Source organism: Meriones unguiculatus, chromosome 18 (genome assembly GCF_030254825.1).
Source record: "Meriones unguiculatus strain TT.TT164.6M chromosome 18, Bangor_MerUng_6.1, whole genome shotgun sequence".
Lineage (NCBI taxonomy): Eukaryota > Metazoa > Chordata > Mammalia > Rodentia > Muridae > Meriones > Meriones unguiculatus.
Genome location: NC_083365.1, coordinates 16,015,957 through 16,038,938, shown reverse-complemented (window position 1 = coordinate 16,038,938; position 22,982 = coordinate 16,015,957). Strand labels below are relative to the sequence as shown.

General features: G+C 44.4%; 1 protein-coding gene across 1 annotated transcript in view; it reads right to left on the bottom strand.

Moving 5' to 3' along the window:
* The window catches only part of Fam227b (family with sequence similarity 227 member B), a 184,372-nt gene that overhangs the window by 10,138 nt on the left and 151,252 nt on the right, over positions 1-22,982 (bottom strand). The window contains exons 11-12 of the mRNA XM_060372159.1: positions 9,132-9,229; positions 6,618-6,778 (exon numbers count right to left, since the gene is read on the bottom strand). Coding sequence (XP_060228142.1) covers positions 6,618-6,778; positions 9,132-9,229 — 259 coding nt within the window. The remainder of the gene's footprint in view (positions 1-6,617; positions 6,779-9,131; positions 9,230-22,982) is intronic.

The following is a 22,982-nucleotide window of genomic DNA, read 5'->3' as shown; positions in this document are numbered from 1 at the left end:
CCGAGACTGAGATATCCTACGGACCACAAACCGGAGCCTGGAGTCCGTACCACCCATGTAGGAAAACAGAGCAGATCATAATTGGTGGGTCCGACCATAAAGGAAGAAATTGATGAAGGCGGGATGAAGTCCTGTAATTGACTCATTGCACAACATGGCAGGCAGCGCAGACAATGGACCGTGGAGCTCATGGATGTGGTGAAAAAGTAGAGACTGCCCCAGTAAAACATTCTCCTGAGGTAAAACTTTTCTTTTCTCTCATCAAGCCATGGAAAAGAGTTGGCACATGCATTAGAAAGCAATACACAAGTAAGCACGAATCAAGAGCAAAGGACACGTTAAAACCAATCAACCAACACCCTATGCTTCTAAAGTTTTCACTGATCCTACGTGGTCCCCTCCTCCCTTTGTTCCGATGAATGTCCTCGGAAGACGGATCTTCTCTAAGTACGGTGTACTTCTGCTGTAGTTCATGGACCCTAGGGAGAATCTGAGAATGGTGACAAACGCTCTCTTTAAAAAAACAAAAACCCACACAATTAGTGTGTGTGAGCGTTTGTGATGTGATGTGTATATGTGATATATGTGATGTGTGTGCATGCATGTGTGTGTATGTGATATGTGTGATGTGTGCGTGTACATGTGTGTGTGTATGTGTGATGTGATGCGATGTACGTATGTGTGTGCTGTTGGGGTTTGGCTTTCTCTTTCCTCAGGGCCTTGAGGGACTGAACTCGGGCCATCAGCCTCTTCTGCACAGATCCTCTGGCTGCCCCGGGCACTTCCCCTTGAGAATTACTTTCTTGATTCGATAATATATAATTCATAGTAACTGCTATGTGCCTGTAACTGCACACAGAACACTCTCAGAACACTTGAGAGCTTATGAGACAGCTTTCTCTTTCATGCTTGGGAACAGCTTTCCAGGCACACACCCTGTATTCCAGGGCCTCTTCACCACATCTCATCCACACTTGGGTCAGGAGGGCTGGGTAAAGGGCTGCCGCATAGATAGCAGGGGATCTAAGAGTATCTATTCATTTCCTACCCAGAGGAGCTCTCTACCAATGTCCCCTGAGAGTGAAAGCCATTCCCAGCTGAGAACCTACACGCTAGGATGCTCACTGATGGTTTATCAATGTTTCCTGTGTTGATAGGCAACCCAAAGACAGATTTGATGGCACATGCCTCCCTGTCTAAAAGGCCACCCTCTGCTTGGCTGAGTGGAAACTCAGACTTTAAGTACACGGACTTCCAGGGCGGTGCAGGGAGCAGTAGAAACAGCAGTGAACGAAGTCCATAGTGTTGACATGGTCATGGCCACGGTGAGAAGGGAACTCCAGTGCCTCACCCCAGCAAGGCTTAGAGGGACGGCAAAGGTTCTCAGTGGCCTGTGTGGAGGGAGTGACCACTGTGTACAAAATCAGCAACTGCAGCTTCCTTCTCCCTCGTGTGTGTGTGTGTGTGTGTGTGTGTGTGTGTGTGTGTGTAGCTCTGACTGTCCTAGAACTCTCTGTAGACTGCTCAATTACAGAGACCTCCTACAGAGACGAGCCAGTCCCTCTCCTCCATGCTGTGCCTAATAAATACACCAAAGATCCAGTGCCAGCAGTATTAGTGCCCCTTTATCAGAGAACACCCCCCTACCCAACCTGATGCCAGGTTTCCTGTTCACGTGTCCTTGTGTCTGTCCTTTCATCGATCCCTCACCGTCCCTAGTGAAGGTTCCAGGGCCGAAGCATTTGGGAGGCACTGTACCATGGCCTTTGCTTTCCTCTAAGTTGAGGGGGTTGAATCAGGTCACAGCTCACACACTGCCTCACAACTGTGAAAGCCACAGCTGTGTGCTTAAGGAGCTCACATCGGCGCCTGGCTCAAGAAGAAAGTCAGGCTACCTTGAGAGCGAGTGAGTTCAGGGAGCCGCTGTGCTGTCTAGAAGGACGGCTGAAGGCTGCCGGGGGCGCTGGTGGGAAAGGCTGCCTCAGCTTTTGGGGGTGCAGTTGAGGAGGGAAACCTCACAGCAAACAGAAAGAAAGTGTGGCTTTAGAAGAAGAAAAACTACTCTGTGTGCCAGGCAGGTCTGTTTCAGCCAACCATCGCGGCTGGCAGCAAAGCAATGGTTCAAGGAAGATCCCGAGAGTGTGAGGACTGAGACTGTAGGGGTGGCGAAGGTAACAGATACACTCAACAGAGGGAGGAACACTTGTCCACCCCCCCAACCCGGTGGGGGAGTGCACTGCAAATGGAGGAGGAGGAGAAAGAAGCGCCAAATACCAAAATGACACAAGGAACATGGACATTTCTAGAACAAATAAAATTGAATCATACTCTGCTGTCTGTGATGTGGCTGATAGTTTACCATTTTGGAGAAAGAAAAAAATATGTAACAGGAAAGTGACATGAATTCAATTAAATTCATTTAGTTTTGAGCATTTTAGAGTCTCCCCTCTCCCTGGGTTCTAGACACACTTAGACTGTAAAGTTCAAAGACCAGCAATGGGAGGAATGTGAGTTCCTGGCTAGCCTGGGCTACAGGAGACCCTCAACTAAACTAAAAAAGAAAAGAAAAAAAGAGAGAGGAAGTTAGCTGAGATCGAGAGCTTTGCATGTGGAGGATTTATTTACAGCCCTGACCTCTAAGGAGTTAAAAAGCTCTCACTTTTCCACTTGAGGGTTTGTTTGCTTGTTTGTTTGCTCACCCAGGGCCTCATACGTGCTAAGCAAGCAGGTGGCTGATGGGATTGAGCAATAGTGTTTAAGCCTTTTCCCAACAGAGAAAAGCTAGGGAAGCATTCAAAAAGTGTTCCTCATTTAATGGAAACTGGAATTTGTTACCCTTATTTCTTCCTCCCGCCCTCCTTCCTTCCTTTCTTCTTCCCCCTACCTCCATCTTCCCTCCCTCCTTTCTTTTTTCTTTCTTTCCTCTCTGTATCACATTGGCTTACCTGGAACCTGCATGGACACCCCTGCCTCTGCCTTCCCATGCTAAGATTACAGGCACATGCCACCATGGCTGCTCATTTCATTACGTTTCTTGAATTAAAAACACACACCCAAACTATTACCAAGTTTCCAGGATGAGAATTTCTACTGTCACTCTTATTTTCTCCATTGAGACACTGAGGGACATTTGTAACTGTTAGGTCTCAGGCCCTTCGTATAGCCAAAAATGAGCTCAAGCTTGACTATAGGCTTTCTGGTAGTTAGAGAAAAACCGGCACACCCCGGGAACTTGTCAAATGGGTTTTCCACCTCCTGAAAGGAGTCCCTCCCCTAGGCACCCATCCTCTTTATAATCCCCATGATTTGTCCAGGGGCGCTCCCATGCCTCTTTCTATTCCCCACTCTCTTGCACTTTCCCATCTCTCTCGTTCTGTGCTATCTCTTGCTATCACCCCTATTCTTTCCCTCTCTCCCCTTCCCTGTCCTTGCCACTTCCAGTCTGTTTTCTTCTCTCTCTGCTCTGGAGCCTTCCGAGTGCCCCTGGATGTTTTCTCTCTCTTGTCCGCAGTAAAAACCCTGCCCCTAGTGAAGTGGGTAATGTTGGCAACTCCTTTCCTGCGCCCCTGCCCCTCGCATACAGTAACATGTTTATTATTCCAAAATCCAAAATGTGGCCAAGGAGTCAGTAATGATCCATTCTGATCACCCAAAGCAACAGAACCCGTCTATTTTACCGTTAGAGTAACAAGTTGGTGAATTGTGGTTGTTTTGTATATGTTTTTTAAAACAGAAAAGAAAAAAAAAAATCAGACTTAAACTGAGTTTGTAACAAGAAAGGACCACATACAACTAGCACTTTTCTAATTACTTCTGGCTCGAGGTAGCTGCAAAATGCCTGCCATCCACATGCCTGCACTCGGCCTCGCCAAACAAAACCCCTTTGTCTGTACATTCTTCCAAAACAGTCTTCGCTCCAAAAGTCCTCGCCCCCCACTCTTAACTCGCCGTTTTCTAAAAGAAATTTCGCCACCCCCGCAGGAAGTGAAGAATAGCTTCAAGTAAAAGTCATCTAAAAATAAGAGTGAAGCGTGCTCTCACCAAGAGCGAGATTTACATTCTTCATGTGTCCTTTATCTGACGACGCTTTCGTGACCCGAGGCAGAGCTGTGTCCAGTGTGCCACCGTGGTCCTCGGATGTCACCAGAGTGACACAGACAAGGCCTTTTTCCTTAGAACCTCTGCTTCTTGCTCTCTCTTTGCTTCACTCTCTCCCCTTCTCTTGGTCTCACCCTCCTGGTGACATTTTCTCAGGTCATCTTGAGGCTGGATCATGTAGACAAATATTCTTGCACAAAATGATGGAGAAGCAGATGACTTGACTGAAGTGCTAGTTCCATGGAGCAAGGCAACCTGGAGACCCCCTTTCCCTCTTCTCTCTGACTAAGATCAAGGTCCCTTGTACATCATCTATGTGTTAAATATGGCCCTGATGCTTCAGGACCCGGGAGAAAAGCACCTACTTTTCGGTGGACTCTGTTATTTCTGTGTGCAGGAAACCTGCTTCATGGAATCTGACCGTGCCATTTTCTTTTTGTTAAAGATTTATTTTATGAGTGCTCTATCTGCATGTACACCTGCATGCCAGAAGAGAGCATCAGATCCCAGTATAGATGGTTGTGAGCCACCATGTGGTTCCCGGGAATTGAACTCAGGACCTCTGGAAAAGCAGACAGTGCTCTAAACCACTGAGCCATCTCTCCATCCCATGCCATCATCCTTAATAGGCCAATGAGAGCGAGACTGAAAGTGCTAAAAGAGGCTTGTGAGGATGGTTACAAAATGGCTGCCTCTGTAGTGGGCCTGACAAGCTTGTGGACCTGGCAAAAATTAAAGAATAGGCTCTCTGAAGGCGCTTGTGGCTATATCCTTAGCACATAGCATATTACCCTGAATGTAAGAGTTTTTTCTGCCAATATTTATTAAGTCCTCTGCAAGAAACAGCTTGAACCCTGGACTTGGGTAATGAACGCATACTCAGGTAAGAAAGCAGACTCAAACCCTTAGAAAGAAGGAGCAGAAATATCTAGAAAATAATTAGGCAAGTTCAGAATCCAGGGTGAGGAATGGGACAGGAGAAGATGGTTCAAGAAAGGGTCAAGGCGAGGACAAACGGCAGAGAACACAGGCAGATTCTTCTCATCCCACCGCGTGAGACTGGTCTCTCCATGTGCGTAACATCCCTCTGACAGTGTGTTGCCAAGGGAACAACCAGATGGTTCAGGGGATGAAAGAACTTGCCGCACAAGCCTGATGACCTGGGTTTGGGTTCTGGAACTTACAGCTCCAACAGCAGCTTCTGAAAGTGGTCTTCTGGCCCCTATACCTTCTGGTGTTAGAACCAACTTCTTTGGGATTCTAACATAGACTGAGGCCCAGCAGCTCTCTGGGAATCCTCAGCAACTCCAGCCTCAGACTGGGGCTGCTCAGAATCTAGCAGTGAAGAATCCAGAATCCAGTCTCGTGAAGCAAACAACTATCCTGTTCTTGACCTTTCCACTGAGAGGTAGCCATTGTTGGGCTACCGGTACACAGCCTAGGAGTGACTGTAATAAAACCCTTTAGTATGTCAATTCTTTTCTTAATATAGTCATTCATTATCAACTCATTGTTTTTATTAATAATTAATAATTTATTCATAATTAATTCTATCAATTCTGTTCCTTTAGAAGACCCACATTAATAGAGTAACCGGCTACTTTCTGGGTTTTATATTTAACTTTTTGTCTCATAACAGAATGGATTTGGTTATCCCTGACTTCATCCCTTCAGATGGCTGAGAAGAGCTGATACAGGGAACAAGTGACACATGATTTGCCACTTTTTTTGAAAACTTACATTTACACATTTAGAATATATATTATTTGTATTGCATTCTAAATATTATCACAACCCATGATTTCTTTTAAAGAGTATTTCTAAGCTGCTGATCCACTAATGAGTGTTAATTTACTTCAAGTAGGTGATACAATTTATAAATTTCCTTATTACCTGAGAAAAAAGAAACAATAATAGTTACAAACAATAGTTTGAGCAAAATCACATGAGCACAACAATCTACCATTCCCCATCCATAGGCAAATGCAGATGGAGACCGGGGCAGTCAGGGTGCTGAAACCTTTTAATTCTAAAGACAGGAATAGATATTTAAAGAAAAATCTTAGCATCCTTTCCTATACTCAGAAGGAAGTGCTGAACTAGATTCAGTTAGAGTTCCTCTGTGTCTAGAGTTCCTCCTGAACCATTATGCATATTTTTCAAGACCATGAGACTTTGTGGAATCAGGAGCCAGTGGCCCGCAAGTATGACACATGTTTGAACTAGCACCGACAACAGGGTGGCAAGACAGACTTTGCCTCAGGACAGGGCTGAGCAATACAACAGCAGGTTGGAAGGCTTAGACCTCATGTTCTCTTTGTTTCGCTTACGTGGGAGATCATAGTCTTGGAACTTTTAAGAGGGAATAGTTCAGCCAACCATGCTGCAAAAGCAAATGACACATTAGTAAAGGCTCCCTAAAGTGTCAGTAAAAATACATTTAAAAATTAGGACAGAAAGTAAAAGGTTTTCCGTGTCTTAGAAACCAGTTGTTGGGAAGCAAAGCACAAGAAGGATATGGCTCCTGGAGTATCTTGGTGAACTTGCTCCCATTTTTTTTGTGAGGGATGGATATGCCACCTATCTCATGCATCTTCAGGTAGTACAAGATCAGCGGGCTCTGACCTCCGAAGTTAAAGAGGACACGGTGGAACTCTGGGCCAAAGCTCATATAGTGGGACTGGAGGAGAAAGGGGGAGCACAAGTCAGTAACGACTTTTCTGTTCTTAAAAACCTGCAAACACACGTACATTGTAAGTTATGAAGAAAGTTTCCATGGATGTATCAAAATGTATAAGAGAAAAGTCTATAAAGCAGCCTTAAAAAAAAAAACAACTTATTTTCACGTGTCTGTGTTTTGCCCGCACTATGTGTGCCCATCACACGTGTGCAATGCCAGCAGAGGCCAGAAGACAACATGGGATCCCCTGGACCTGGAGTTACAGACAGTTGTGTGTTACCATGTGGATGCTGAAAGCAGAACCCAGGTTCCCTGCAAGAGCAGCCAGAGCTCTTAACCACTGAACATCTCTCCAGTCCCTTCTTAATGAAAAGGATTTATAGCCCCTCAGGCTATGAATATTCACACAAATATTCTTTCAGAATGCTGTTTTCTAATTTTGTCTATCCATCCATCTGTCTGTATTACCCATCAGACATCACCCATTATCTAGTATTAATATATCAGTTATTATGAGATGATCAGTTTCATTATGAAAAATACATCATTGTATCTTGCTTATATTCACCCCTTACCCTCCTGTCCTGGCCCTCTCCATGTCACACCCCAATAGTCCCTCTTCTGCTGTCCTATCACACAGACAACTAGATCCCATAGGAAGGTGGGGTTTTTCTTTCTTCCCTCTTTACCAGGTCTTCTTGTTCTCCCCTATTTCCTTCTTTTAAATCCCTCCTTCCTCCCTTTCCCTCTTTCATTTTCATGTCCTCCATAGGCATATAAATACACATTTACGTTTACATCTAGATTCCACAGATGAAAGAAATTGGGCAACATTTCTTTTTCCAGGTCTGACTTATTTTACTTAACATTATGCTTTCCTTTCTAGCCTTTTGTTCAACAGCAAGACTGAGGGCCAGTCAGTAGATTTTATTCAGTCTGAAGAACAGGAAGAAAGGAGGATGAAAGGGAGTGAGAGAGAGAAAAAGGGAAACAGACGGACAGACAGACAGACAGACAGAGAAACACCCTTCAAAGTTATGCCCCCAGTGACAAGACTTCCTCCAATTGGATCACACTGCCACCCGTTTTCCACGGCCTCCAACAGCACCCCTAGCTGGGGAACATGCCTACCCCAAGGAGCCTTTTAGGGACATTCCAGATCCAAGCACAATCGGCCCGACAGGAGCCCTCCTCCATGGAGAACCAAACCGGTAGGCCCGGGGTCATGGGCTTTCAGAACTGTAATAAGCCGTTTAATCTATGACTCAACCTTTTTGAGTCGCAGCCAAAGATAAGCAACGAGACGGAGCCAATGGCACAGAAAACTGTTTTACTTCTAACGTGTTTCTCTCGTGGGCTCTGGGAACCGTTGCTCAGCCTCTCACAAATCCCCCTGTCCCTAGTGCTTGTTGACAAGTGGATCTGTGGTTTCTATTACCTTTCTTCCGGTTTCAGTCTGGCAATCTTCATTACTGTGGCAGACTGGAATGTTGCAAGGGGTGGGGTTGGAGTTGGGGGCTGTGGGGAGTGGGGAGTGGGGATGGGGTTAATTGCATTGTCTCAGGCTAGCTTTAGCCCTCAGAATAGCAATACCTTGGGCATCTCTGTGTCAGAATTAACATATTGTGGCTAACAGAAAAAAGTCTTTGATAATCTATTAATTTAGCAGGCCACTAGCATTCACCAACCCCAAAGCTGAGATTGCCATCAGATAGCATTTTGGGACCTCTGTAATCACTTTTTGATGTACTCACCAGTGCATCAACTTGCCTTGATTCGTGACTTTCTTTGTTCTATGAAGCTGTAAAACTTCATGAAACTACTTCCACAATGAAACATGGCATTTTGGGGTAACTGAAATTGGTATTTTCAGGCCACAGTCACTCAAAGTGGCTTCAGAATAAACTATCTCTTATTTTCTCAAAACAAAACAAAACAGGGAGCACCTAAGCTGTGGTACTCAAGAAAAGAGCATCTTCAGTGTAGGTTTCCCCCGGGCCACTCCTAAGAAGTAAAGACAGAGCAATCCCTGCCAACACCCCTTTGAGTTGGCAACCATAACAGCCACACGTGAGCACTAGAAGGTATCTTTGTCCACTCAGAGAGAAGCCATAGCAAAGAACTGTCATGAAGGAAAGATAAGTGCTATGCTTTTGTTAGTTTTAAAATTGCACTAGAGATTTGTTAGACTACTGTTAGACGAAAATAGAACATTTAAATTTAAGACTAATATCTCCAAATAAATCTCTGATCGTTAAATTATTTCTAAGATACAGGTTGAGAACGCTCTGACTAGAATTACTGTGTGAAGCAAACTGAACAAGAAAATTCTTATCACTACTCCCAGGCCTACCTTTGTCGTTGCTTTTGATGTGGTTGACTCATCCTTGTGGACAGATGTCCCGTAAGATTTTGGGTTCTTTAAAATATTCTCCATGTTGAAGTCTATAGCTAAAACAAACAAACAAAAAGACTTTGAATGATTTTCTTCCTCCGTCACACAAAGGCACGTTGCCTTTTTTTTTTTCCCCTCCAGCAGTGCCTGTAAGGATGCACAGAGAGGATGCATGTGTGACAAGAGGGTGAGAGTGTTGTTATAGCTGCTGCAGCAGAAGAAATGAATATTCTACTCAGAATTCTATTAAACTGAGATTTAGAGTATGTTAAATGCATTAATTTGTATTATGCCAGTCTCACGAAGTCAGTTTGCAAACTAAGGAACAGGGCTGAGAAAAGTTTTTTGAATTCATTTTGACACCACACAATAGGAAGTACTAGACACTGGCTTGAAATTCCAGAGGCAGGTAAGCATTTAATAAGATCATGTGGAGCAGATCCAAAGTAGCTTGGAATTAGACCGGGCAGCAGAAGAAAGAAATCATACACATTTTTAGAATTTGCTATTGTTTGGTTTGTTTTTAACAGAAGTTATGTAGAACCGGTTAGGCTTTTCTGGCCTCGGCTTTATGTATGCTGAGACCACAATTTTGAGTGTTTCTTTAACCAAGGTCTGTGTGATGTTGGTTTCTGGTCTTCTCTGAAGGAGTGAGCACCGAGGACAAAGACAGCTTGGCTTCATGCCCACTGCCCTCCAACGGAAGGTTGCTCAGCAGAGTACCTGACTGTGGTCTGAGAACTACTGTTAGTCGAAAGTAACATATTAACACCGTGAGAAGAACCTAAACTGGGGATATTTGGCACTAGGTGCAAAACTAAGAAACAGATGAAGAAACGAGTAAAGAAATTGAAGAATAAAAATTGTGAAAGTTGGAAAATGCCTACAAAATTAAAACTCTAGACATGACTGATTAATAATAGTGTTATTAATAAATGCCTGTCTTGCTCGTCTCTCCTCTCCTACTTTTCTGTAACCCACTGATTTATTTTAGGGGGAAAAGTTTTGATGATGGTATGCATGTATTTGCTATTTGCAGAATCTCTGAAAAACTTGTGGAGATTAATTGAAAAGTCACAAAGATTGCATTTGATATAGTTGTTACTTTTTTTTTTTTGCTTGTTTTTTGTTTTTTGTTTTTTTTAATTTCACCAATGGGAAAAATATGGCAGCCTTACTCTGTGTGCATGGGCAATTTTTCTTGTGTGTGATGATTCTCTATTTACCTTTGAAGTGCTGTTGCCCTTAATGAGAACATGTGTACACAAAGTATAGTTATTTCCAGACACATTTGCAGCTTTTTTTTTTTAAATAGCTTTTCCGGAATTCAAATGACTTATAAATCTTGGTGACACTAAAGCAAGGTCAAGCAGCTCATTTGTATTAATGCAGCAACCGAATAAATTATTGAAACAGAAAAGACAGTGGCTCATCACTCATACCTCTTCTTTAGACTAGATCTACTTTAAAGCAAAACTCTTGGAAAGAGACTTTTGATCAGGGCTGTATCTGCCAGGAAAATAAAGGAAAGAAAACTCAGGTGGACATTAAGCAAAATGTACGTGACACACAAAATAAAGAATAAAACACATGCACTTCAGTCCAGCAACACAGGAGCATGTTGAGTATGTTGAAGAAACTGCATATTTAGGAGTATATTCTTATTCTGTAATTTAAGAATTATTTCTGCTTCACCCCAGATCCTAATGCATATGCCCCCACACCCCAAGTCTCATTAGCTACTGACTTATGTAATATTCGAGCTCAAGAGAGCTACACTTGTCTTCCTAACTATATCTTCCTATTTCTCTTTGGACAAAATTTATGGTTCAGATTGACAAGCTGATGCATCACGGAGTTTACAATGCTGGAAAGCAAAATCAAACTACTTCCTGTAGTGCTGTGTTATAGTGCACACACTCATGAGCAACTTTACAGAGAGACCACAGGGTTCAAGTGCTCATAAACGTCCTTGGTTAACTGTGAAGCACTGGGCTAGTGTGGGGTATCATTAGCATCCCTGAGCTTTGCCAATTTCAACTAAATTTAGTAATCCAAGGACATGAAGATATTTGGTCATAATAAAATTGTTGTTTGTACTACATTTGGTCCCTAAGGGAAGTGTCGTTTTATCTTATTCTGGAATCCCAGAAGCTGCTTTCTAAGTATTTCTCTCTCTCTCTCTCTCTCTCTCTCTCTCTCTCTCTCTCTCTCTCTCTCTGTGTGTGTGTGTGTGTATTTTAAGAACAAAGCATTAAGTACCTGAGAGAGAAGCTAAAGTGTTATGAAATGAGTCTCCATGGAGGCAATCATTTGAAATGCATTGTAAATATAATAGCCTCTTTTTTATATTTATTTTATTTTGAGATTGTGTACATGAATGCTATATTTGCACCATTTCTACCCTTCTGTCACCCCTCCAATCCTCCCACATACCCCCTTCACATTCCTTCTCCAATTTGTGACTTCTTCAACTATTGTTACACATGTACATATGTACCTAGTTACATACGTATGTTTAAGTACAATCCGCTGAGTTTACTTAGAAGAGCTCAGCAATGGAAAGACCAGAAACTTTGGAGACTTGGCTACCTAGGACAAGAGCCTAGAAAGAGGACCGGTTTGCTCCACAAACTGCCACTCTGTCTTCTCATAAAGAACTAAGGACTCTGCAGGGAGAAAAGAAAACTAAAGAGAATCATAGGAAACTCCATTACCACAGACAACACCAATCCTAGCTACAGGAACACTTTCTACTTGTCATAGCCTTGCAGCCCAAGTAGGGGAGCCACCTAGAAGCTGCACTGTAGTTTTGCCATGGAGAAGAAAATCCCCACGGACACTGGTCAAAACCAGGCTGCTACAGCTGAGTGCCACCCTGACGGAGGACCTGCTGACTGGACTCATACTATGCTACAGGCTCAAACCTAATCAAGAAAACAAAGCACATCTTCAGTGAGAACTTCAAAATACTCTAGAAAGGCACCAAAGAAGAAACCGTAAGAAAGGCCTCCGTGCTCAGGTGTTGGGAGAGTCATATGCTGTGGAAGACGGTTCTTACCGAAAGCTCTCTACGGATCCGATGCAATCCTCATCAAAACTCTTTCCTCACAGAAAAACTCTTAAAATTCATTTGGAATCATGAAAGACCACAGATAACCAAAGCAACCCCGAGCAAAGAAGCCAAGAAGTGTCACCATACTGATTTAAAGTCATGTCACAGAGCCACGCTGACAAAGCCGGCATGGCCCCAAGGCAGAAGAGAAGAGGAGTCTGCTCAGCTACAGTTCAAACACATCAAAGTGCTCACTGGAGAGGAGACATCATGTCAGCTAAGGCACTACGTGGTCCGTCAAACTCATCTGCTTCTACCGGCTGGGAAAAGTCCAGGGGCAGCTTCTTGAGTCTAAATCTCCAATCTTTCCACTTCTTTTTTTTTACTCATATGTTTCCTTAAAAAATGTATTTTTACCTCTGGCAAAGAGTCCCCTTGTTGTTGGTTGGGTTATTGTGTCATGGGCAGAGCACTTGGCAGTCCTTTGCTCATCCTAGTTTGATGCCTGGCTTGGTGGCCAAAGCTGTTTTATGCCTAGGACTCATAAAATCAAATGCAATCAAGTCCAGGTAGTGCAGCTCTGGAGGTGGGAGACAGACAGACACGTGGACTGCCATGACACCCACAGACCTGTCCTCCAGCTCACGGCACAGGCAGGCAATAGACACTGCTTGATACCACGCCACACAGTGCAGATGGAGGATGTCACCCAGGGGCCTGCCAGCCCATGGCCAGCAGGCAGCAGGAGCCACAACAACGAGTATGTGGTGGTCAGGTGGGTGAGAAATAGAAGTAGAGCAGCTTGAGCATTACGAAGAGAGATGGAAGTGGAGACTCCAGGGTGAAAAGGAGTAGCCTGTTGTGAGTGGCCAGCCTCACCAACTGGGGCCACCGACTAGGCATTTGCTAGTTGTTTATTTTGGGAGAGGTTGCCTGAGCAAAGGGCAGATATGAGGGGATAGGGAGATGAGCGGGAATGGAGTAGAAGATATGAACCTCACAAAGAATCACTAAAAAGAACAAAACAACTAGTCTCCTGTCTGCAAGCATAGCAGAGCTTCATTAACAGTGTTGGAGGTTGGCTCTCTTCCTTGGTGTGGGTCTCAAGTTGGGCCAGTCGTTGGTTGGCCATTCCCTCAATCATCTCTGTTCCATCTTTGTCCCTGCACATCTTGTAGGCAGGGTAAATGTGTGTGGGTTGGTGTCCTTCTCCCTCCACTGGAAGTCCTGCCTGGCTATAGGACGTGGCCACTTCAGTCTAGGAATCTCAGCTAGTCTTACCCCCTTACCCTCCCAGTAGCCTACCCTGGTGTGGGTTCCTATCTTATCCCAGAGATGCTCCCCCATTTATTTCCCTTCTCTCTCACCTCCCACCTCCACTATCCCCTACCTTCATTCTCCTTCTCATCCCCTCTTCCACCTGGTTCTCTCTCTTCTTCCACTTCCAATGTCTATTTTATTTCCCCTTCTGAGTGAGATTCAAGCACCCTCCCTTGGACCCTCTTTGTTACTTTGCTTCTTTGGGTCTGTGGATTGTAGAATGGTCACCCTGTACTATATGGCTAATATCCACTTATAAATGAGTATATACTATGTGTGTCTTTCTGGGTTTGAATTACCTCATTCAGGATGATCTTTTCTAGTTCAATCCATTTGCCTGAAAATTTCATGATTTCTTTGTTTTTAATAACTGAGTAGTATACTATTGTGTAAATGTACTTCAATTTCTGTATCTATTCTTTGAGAGACATCAAGGTTGTTTCTGGCTTTTACAAATAAAGCTGCTATGAACATAGTTGAGCAAATGTCCTTGTGGTATGGTATAGAGTGTCTTTGGGTATATGCCTAGGAGTGGTATAGCTGGGTCTTGAGGTAGAGCTAGTCCCAATTTCCTGAGAAATTACCAAATTGATTTCCAAGTGATTGTACAAGTTTGCACTCCCACTAGCAATGGAGGAGGGTTCCCTTTACTCCACATCCTTACCAGCATGTGTTGCCACTTGGGTTTTTGATCTTAACCATTTTGATATTTGTAAGATGGAATCTCAGAGTCGTTTTGATTTGCATTTCACTGATGGCTAAGGACATTGAACGTTTCTTTAAGTGCTTCTCAGCCATTAGAGATTCCTCTGTTGAGAATTCTCTGTTTAGCTCTGTATCTCATTTTTTAATTAGATGATTTAGTTTGTTAGTGGTTAATCTCTTGAGTTCTTTATATGTATTGGATATTAGCCCTCTGTTAGATGTTGGGTTGGTGAAGATCTTTTCCCAGTCTGCAGGCTGTGAACACAGCAATTTTTATAAGAAAAACATTTCATTGGGGCTGGCTTACAGTCTCAGAGGTTTACTCCATGATCGTCACAGTAGGATATGGTGGCACGCAGGCAGACATGGTGTTGGAGAAGGACCTGAGAGTTCTACATCTTGAATCACAGGCAGTATGCGGAGACTGTGCCACACTGGGCATACCTTGAGCATATAAGACCTCACGGCCCACCTTCACAGTGACATACTTCCTCCAATAAAGTCACACCTCCACCTACTCCAACAATGCCGCACCTCCTAGTAGTGCCATTCCCTACGGCCACGTATTCAAACGTGAATCTATGGGGGCTATTCCTAGTCAGATTACCACAACACGCCACGTGAGATCATGCTGGGGCCCACTCTAAAAAGCAGTTGAGGTCAGGCTGTGTCCTTTGAGATGCTCCGCATAGTGGGAAACAGTGGTCTTTTAGACTGTGCGCCGCCTGGAGATGCTCTGTTCTCTAAGTGGGTTAATAACCATTTGGAGGGTGGAGGAGGATTGGCCTCTGGGTGGATGAGCAAACAATGCCATCTATCCCGCACTGCTCTTGTGGCACAACTGATAGATGACTTATTCCTGGTGCTAGCAAGGGTTTGCCAGGTTGAAGTGAGACCATAGGGGCACATGAACACATTAAAATCATATCAGGGAGACCAGGTTCAAGAACTTAGCAGACGTGCTGGACCACAAAAAGGAGATAACTCCCCTCACCTGGCCCCACAGGATGGATACCTAGCACAGCAACGGCAAGGCCCTACACAGACTATTGTCAGATATGTGGTGTGCATGAGGCTGGCAGGCAGAGAGTTCCCAGCTGTCCCTGCCTCGGTCCCTGCTGTTGATGTGAACTGCGCAATAACACTATGCCCATCTGACCCTAGAACACTCCTGTTTGAACCTGGCCCTGCCCTTTGGCCGTTATCGTTCTTTGCTCTTATTATAGCTCTTTGGCTTTTCTGTGGCCTGATTCTAGAGCATCAGCTTCTTCCCTGTGAGTTGTGAGCTATCAACACAAACCCTATTCTTATATTTTTTTCACATATTTTTATTGACTTTTTGGGAATTTCACATCTTGCACCCTGACCACACTCACTGCCCAGCCCTTTTTCACGCCTTCTCCCCACCTTTGTGGCTTCTCCCCACAAAAATAAAAATACAAGTCCAATTGTGCTCACTGGAGCGTGGTAAGACTCTCAGTGGCTTGTCTCTTAAATAGAACTGAGTCCTCCTCCAGCACTCCACCGGAAGGAATCTGCACTTCTGTGGAAAAGCGTGGAGAGCTACACCTCAGCATCCTTATGACAGCTTTTTTTATTTTTTTATTTATTACAATTTATTTACTTTGTATCCCAGCTGTAGTCCCCTTCCTTGTCCCCTCCTAATCCTATACTCCTTCCCTCATCTCCTCCCGTCCCCCTCTCCAAGTCCACTGAGAGGAGAGGTCCTCCTCCTCTTCCATCTGACCCTAGCCTATCAGGTCTTATCAGGACTGTCCTCCTCTGTGGCCTGGTAAGGCTGATCCCCCCTCAGAGGGAGGTGATCAAAGAGCCAGCCACTGAGTTCATGTTAGAGACAGTCCCTGTTCCCATTACTAGGGAATCCACTTGGACACTGAGCTGCCATGGGCTACATCTGTGCAGGGGTTCTAGGTTATCTCCATGAATGGTCCTTGGTTGGAGTATCAGTGTCAGAAAAGACCCCTGTGCCCAGATTTTGTGGTTCTGTTGCTCTCCTTGTGGAGCTCCTGTCTCCTCCAGGTCTTTCTATCTCCCCCTTATTTCATAAGATTTCCTGCACTCTGCCCAAAGGTTGGCTATGGGTCTCAGCATCTGCTTTAATATCCTGCTGGGTAGAATCTTTCAGAGGCCCTCTGTGGTAGGCTCCTGTCCTGTTCCCTGTTTTCTCCCTCTTCTGATGTCCATCTCATTTGCCTTTATGAGTAAGGATTGAGCATCTTACCCAGGGTTCTCCTTCTTGATTAGCTTCTTTAGGTGTACACATTTTAGTATGATTATCCTATATTATACGTCTAATATCCACTTATGAGTGAGTCTATACCCTGTGTGTCTTTCTACTTCTGGGATACCTCACTCTGGATGATCTTTTGTAGTTTCCACCATTTGCCTGCAAGTTTCATGATTTCCTTGTTTTTAATTGCTGAGTAGTATTCCATTGTGTAAATATACAACAATTTCTGATCCATTCCTCAATTGAGGGACTTCTGAGTTGTTTCCAGATTCTGGCTATACAAATAAAGCTGCTACATACATGGTTGAACAAATGTCCTTGTTGTAAAGTTGAGCATAGTTTGGATATATGCCTAGGAGTGATATAGCTGTAGCACTATTCCTAATTGTCTGAGAAAGCACCAGATTGATTTCCAAAGTGGTTGTACAGGGTTACATTCCCACCAGCAGTGGAGGAGGGTTCCTTTTGCTCCACATCCTCTCCAGCATGTGTTGTCACTTGAGTTTTTGATTTTAGCCATTCTGATGGATGTAAGGTGAAATCTAGGGGGTTGTTTTGATTTGCTTTTCCCTGATGATTAAGGATGTTGAGCATTTCTTTAAGTGTTTTAAGAGTTCTCTTTGATGGCTTTCTGTTTAGGCCACTACTTTTTCGGGGGTAGGAGGGGGGTAGGGGTTGTCACAGAAGTATTTCCTATTTCTCTTTCTCAACTGTGTGTCTGCAATCTACAATATCAGGGCAAAAATAGCTTCCTTGCTCTTTACAGTCAGTGGGGGCACAGATTGAGGGCTTCCACATGGTTTCTGGCAAAAGCACAGACCGAAATCATGGCCTAGACTGCAGTAGGACCATGGACCTTGACAAGGCCCTCAGAGGCAGCCCGGACCCCAGACATCACCAAAGCCTCAGTGACTGTACAGACTGCTTGTATTGACATGGCCCTGGCATGTAGCATGGCTTTCGGGCATCAGCATGGCTGCAGGGGGTATCATGGATCACAGACATCTGCATAGCTGTAGGTGGTAATATCCAATATCAACATAATCCCTGGCCATGTCAGGATCATCGACCCCCACATGGCTCTCAGTGGCAGCACAGACCATGGGCCTCAGGATGCCCTCAGGTGGCTACACAGGCCTCTCACATCAACACGCAGCAAAGCCAGAGGACATCACCAAGGCATAGGCCACATACCACCACATGACTCTGGGGCTTTATCATGGCCTGGGGCAGCGGCATAGACTGCAGACACCTACACGGCCTCCAGCGGCTTCATGGACCACATTGGTCCTTCAAGGAAGTCCAATCCAGAAAGGAAACTGTTACTTAACTCAGGCTTCCATCATTACCCAGGGGGGCAGGGTGAGCCTGCCGGCTGCTTGGTGTCATGTTTGGAGTTGGGGGATTTAGTCTACCTTTGCGTAAGCTTCAGGCTGCTACACATTGCCCCGCTGAGCACACTGGGCAATGACCCATTCCATTGTCGACCTCGGCCCTCACACCTGTCACTGCTGTCACATCTCTAGTTCCACCTTCTCCCACGGCACTGTGCCGCTCTGTTTTTCTATCTTTCTCACCTCTCCATCACATAATAATGGCATCCATCCACTTCTGCCACACCTGCCTGGTGAGGGGGGGGTGGCCTGGCTGGCTTCTGCCATGCCTGCCTGGCAAGCTTTAGTCATATTTCTATCAGGCCACCTTTGAAAGCTTTGAGCTGCGCTCTGGCCTCTTGACCTTGTACTCATTCTGCAAACCGAATGGAAAAGAGAAATGAAAGGATGAGGAGATGGCTGCTTCTAGGCACGATGGAGGAGAAGGGTTATTGTAGCTATGACGGAGGACATCGCCAGAGATATCTGGAAGGGGCCAGAACAGACATAACTGAGCTGGACCATGTGAGGATAGGGGTTGGGGAGAGGAGCCAGGAGCTAAGACGCCAGAAGAGTCAGGCTACCAAAAGGGAAAAGGACTGGCATAGCCCAAGTGGGTTACACAGGGAAGAACAGCTGGGAAAAAGGAAAGCTCAGCTCAGCCTCTGGGCTGGAGAAGTTTAGGGTAGGGGGCAGGGTCCAGCCAGGAGGACCCTGTAACAAGAAGGGCCTGAGGGCTGCTGGGAAAACTTATATGTTAATAGGTACCTCAGTTAGCTCTTTGTCCCACATTTGAGACCTAACATAAACCACATATGTTCATAATGACTCAATAAATTCTGACATCTCAGAAAAACATCAACAGTCATCTCTTCTGGCTCAAAAATGCACTTACAACAAAAAGATACATGTTTTAGTGGCCAGTTATTACAAAAATAGGTTGATAATACCCATACAGAACATACTGTGAGACATTCCGCACTTGTTACAAAATTAACAAGACATGAAAGAACAGAATGATTGTATCAGAAATGAGACTTTTAGGATGAGAAAGGGGATATTTGTGGGATGAAGTAATTAGAGAATTTCATTTAACAAATTGATTAGCCCTTCAGGGGTTTGGACACAGAAACAATTAACCAATAGAGTTTATATTCTGGTGAGGCAGGGTGATCAGGCACTTGACCAGGAATGGACGGCCACCCTGGACGTAGCAAAGGGTCCCTTTGGTAATGTCTTTAAGAATGTGAAGAAAAAGAAGAGCAAAAGACATTAATACGAGTGGTTGTTCTAGTGTAAGTAGATTTTTAAAATGTGTCAGGAAATAATGCATTGAATTCAAATCCTTGAAGGGGACTGAAAAAACAAACAAACAAAAACTGGTGGATAAGTCTGAGTTAATTTGAATACTATAGTTGCTTAAATGATCTGAGTGGTGTGGTTTTATCCCCGAAGCAATGAAGTTGTTAGTGAGCCTAATGACTTCCAAGTGTCCTGAACTTTCTTCCCCGCAGACTGTCTGTAAAGGAGGCAGGTAGCTCGGTGGCTAATGGGAAGCTGAAAGCAGTTATGTCTCTCACTGTCATCTAAGAATTAAAAATATTCGCCAGCCGAGAGGAGCCCTTTGTCACAGCAACAGGGATGGATTAGCCCCACCACTACAGAAATGAACAAATTTCTCTTAAAAGCATCCCGAGTTCTCTTAAAACCCTGAAACTGTGAAATAAAAGTGATTAAGGGATTTTCACTCTGGTGAGGTTAGTCCTGGGTATATTTACATGTGTGAATTTTTTTTCCTGTGAAGTGTGTGCGGAAGGGTCATACACTTTCAAACACGGGGAGAAAACTCTCGTTTACTGTGTTGTCTCCTCCATGCGAATGTTAAGTGGGGGGCACTGTGGTCCACCCCTATCGTTTCCTCTTTGTCTGGAGCCATTGTGCTCTAATGGGAACAATAATAGCAGAGGTCTTGGTGACGCAGTGCCGGTCCCCACCCTCCCACCATCCTCTTCCCATCACAGTGTTTCCTGTAAGTCAGACCTCTGCACCGAACAAAGAGGGGGCATCTGATTCCATTATTTTAGAAAATAAATTATAGGCTCCCAAACTCTTTTCCATGGGTGGATTCTCAATCCTCACCACTAACAATATGCCTTAAAATAAGCCCATATTCCAAGATCAAATTTGCAAAATTTGTTTCTGCTTTTAATTAAGCCAAGCTCTTTCTCAGTGAATGAGAAATTAACAGTTAAAATGAATGATTAGAATAAGAATGGGCTCTTGTAAGGCTGGTAATCCTGAATTCTTTTGATCTGGCTACTGCTAAGCAGCTACCCTGACTGCGGAGACTCACAGAATACAGACTTAATGAAATCAATCACACCAGGAAAGGGGCACCACAGAAGCTCAGGACACTGAGAGGATTTATGGAGGTTATAATTAGTTGGTGCCTTGGGAAGACCTGTCTTTCCTAACGATACTTCCTCGGGGACAAAGACTGAGCCCCTACTACACGATCTAAGCACCAATTTTACTTAAAACTAATTGGTGCCGCTGTTTTATAGTGGAAAAGTGCATGGGAATAACAGCACACAGGACTGTTCTTTAAACATCAAACGGCATCAGAAACACCAGGGAATCTTTAAAACACATTCCTTCACATTTAAAAAAAGGATCTGGGGCCTCCTAACGTCACAGGTGTTGGTGATGCTATGGAGCCACTGTCTGGGCAGGAAGGGGGCAGCGTGCGGAGCCAGATCATCGTTTCCAACAGCGGGACTTTAAATTGGTTTCCAGTTGTGAAATTAAAGCATTGGCCCCAGTCACCCAAGATATCCCGGAAGAATAAAGGAAGTTACACTTGTGAATTGTGGGACAAAGCCAACTTTCAGCCTGAGCACAGAGGGAAAAGCAGAGTGGATGGCAGTCACAGGGAATGGGCACACGGGATAGAGATTTGCTCCACCTTCCTCACTAAAAGGGGAGGTAAAATCATTTTCAAAACCGAGGACAAAGATTTGAAGAAAAGGGTGGACATAGTTTCCTCACCTCTGTGACAGGCAATTTAAGGAAAGATGAGTTTATTTTGTTTAAAGTTTAAGGTATAGGTCACCATGGCAGGGAAGCCATCATAGCAAAAGTGGCTGTAGCTGTGGTCCCCGAGCAAGACAGCTCCGGTCACATTATAGCTTCCTCAGGGAGCAGCCAGGCCTGTATTCATCTCCCTTCCTCTGTACTTGTCCTGGGGTTCCGGTTTATGGGGTAGTGGAGAGTCAGCGGTTAGGGCTTGGTGTGTCTCATACTGAGCGCTCCCACAGATGACAGCCTCAAGCCCAGATTGCTGATAGTGTCTCCAGCTTCGCCTTGCTACTTTAATTGAACCACTAGGGAGATGAACCTTTCAGTTGGTTCCAGAGGCCATTCCTAATCCCATCCAGCTGACAAGGAGAATTAACCATCAATTGAGTGAAAGGAATGGGGAAATGAAATAGTAGACTGATTATCTGGCACCATTTGACTTACATAATTATCAATTCAAACAAGGTTTGACCTGATGACATAATTTCTCTTTATATTTAGGAAGGGAGAGAATTTTCTTTAATTAAGTTTGTAACTTTTTTCAAGCAATTGATAAATTGGAAAAGTGGAGAAGAAATGAAAGGAAAATGCAAGAAATAACCATGAAAATGAACTACGGTGTTTATTTAGATGAGGGAGGAAAATATGACACATTGCTGAGATCTCAGTATATGGAACAATTTTGTGAATGTTCCTAGTACCTGCACTTGAATTTGTGAATGTGCCTGTGAATTTGTGAATGTACACACACACACACACACACACACACACACACCCCTCTGTCAAACATGCAAAGGTTTCCTAATACTTTATGTCAGATTTCACTACTTTTACTAAAGAATGGTATTAAGCCACGTACATTGTGATTCATAGTCAGGAAGCAGAGAGAGGAGGATGTTTGCAAATTCCTCAGTTGCTTTTACAGTAAAAAAAAATGCGTGTCTCTAGCGATGCTTGCTTCATGTGCTTCCATGTCACGCTTTGGTGCCTTCGAGCTCATGCTTGCTTTCCTCCACCCCTTTACCATTACCTTCTTCCTTTCTCTCTTGTTCTCTTTTAGCAGGTACATGACTGCATTTTTTAATTTTTGACTCCATTACTTTATTTTTAACTTTTCCAGACACTCTGCCTTAGCTTTGTTTTTCGTAAACATGGTAAAAACAGTCTTCAGTGGATCTACCTGAGGCTTTTCACAGACAGTGCCCACACCCCAGCATCTCTAACAACAAACTGAGTCTCTTACAAACACTATTTTTAAAGACATTGGAGGCAATGAGAACAGAAGTTAGCACTCTGGAAGAGAGAGCCCTTTAAATGAGCTGATGGTCTCTAGTTGTTTCATCTCTGGAAATTTCCTGCTGACTGTGAGCAGTTCCAAGGATCAGGCTTGGGCAGGCAGTGGTGGGGTACAGAAGGAATGAACACCAGGGCCTTAGACGGTTATGTAGGCTGATGCTCAATCTTTTAGATCAGTGCTTCTCAACCCTTCCTAATGCTGAGACCTTTTAATGTAGTGCCTCAGGTTGTGGTGATCCCCAACCATAAGATTATTTTTGTTGCCACTTCATAACTATAATTTTGCTACTGAGAGGCATCGTAGTTTCTGAGACCATTTGAAAATGGTTGCAACCCACAGGTTGAGAAACACTCTAGATTGCCTTCACACAATGGCAGCTAATTTTTACCATGCTGTATTTGGCAGGGTCTGTGGTGGTGCGGGAGCCTGGGATAGGGCTGGGTTAGACTCATAGGAAGGCTATGTGAGGTCTTATGCGTCAGTCAAAGCAAAGTCCCTTAAATACCCAGACTTTTTCCCCTAGAGACGGAGACAGGACTTGGAAGATGTGTGGTGCTGGCAGTTGGAAAGTTCGGCTCTTTCTAGGCCACAGAGGAGGACATGGCAGCCAGTCCTGAAGATACCTGATAAGCTAGGGTCAGATGGAAGGGGAAGAGGACCTCCCCTAGCAGTGGACTTGGAAAGGGACAGGGAGGAGATGAGGGAGGGAGGGTGAGATTGGGAGGGAATG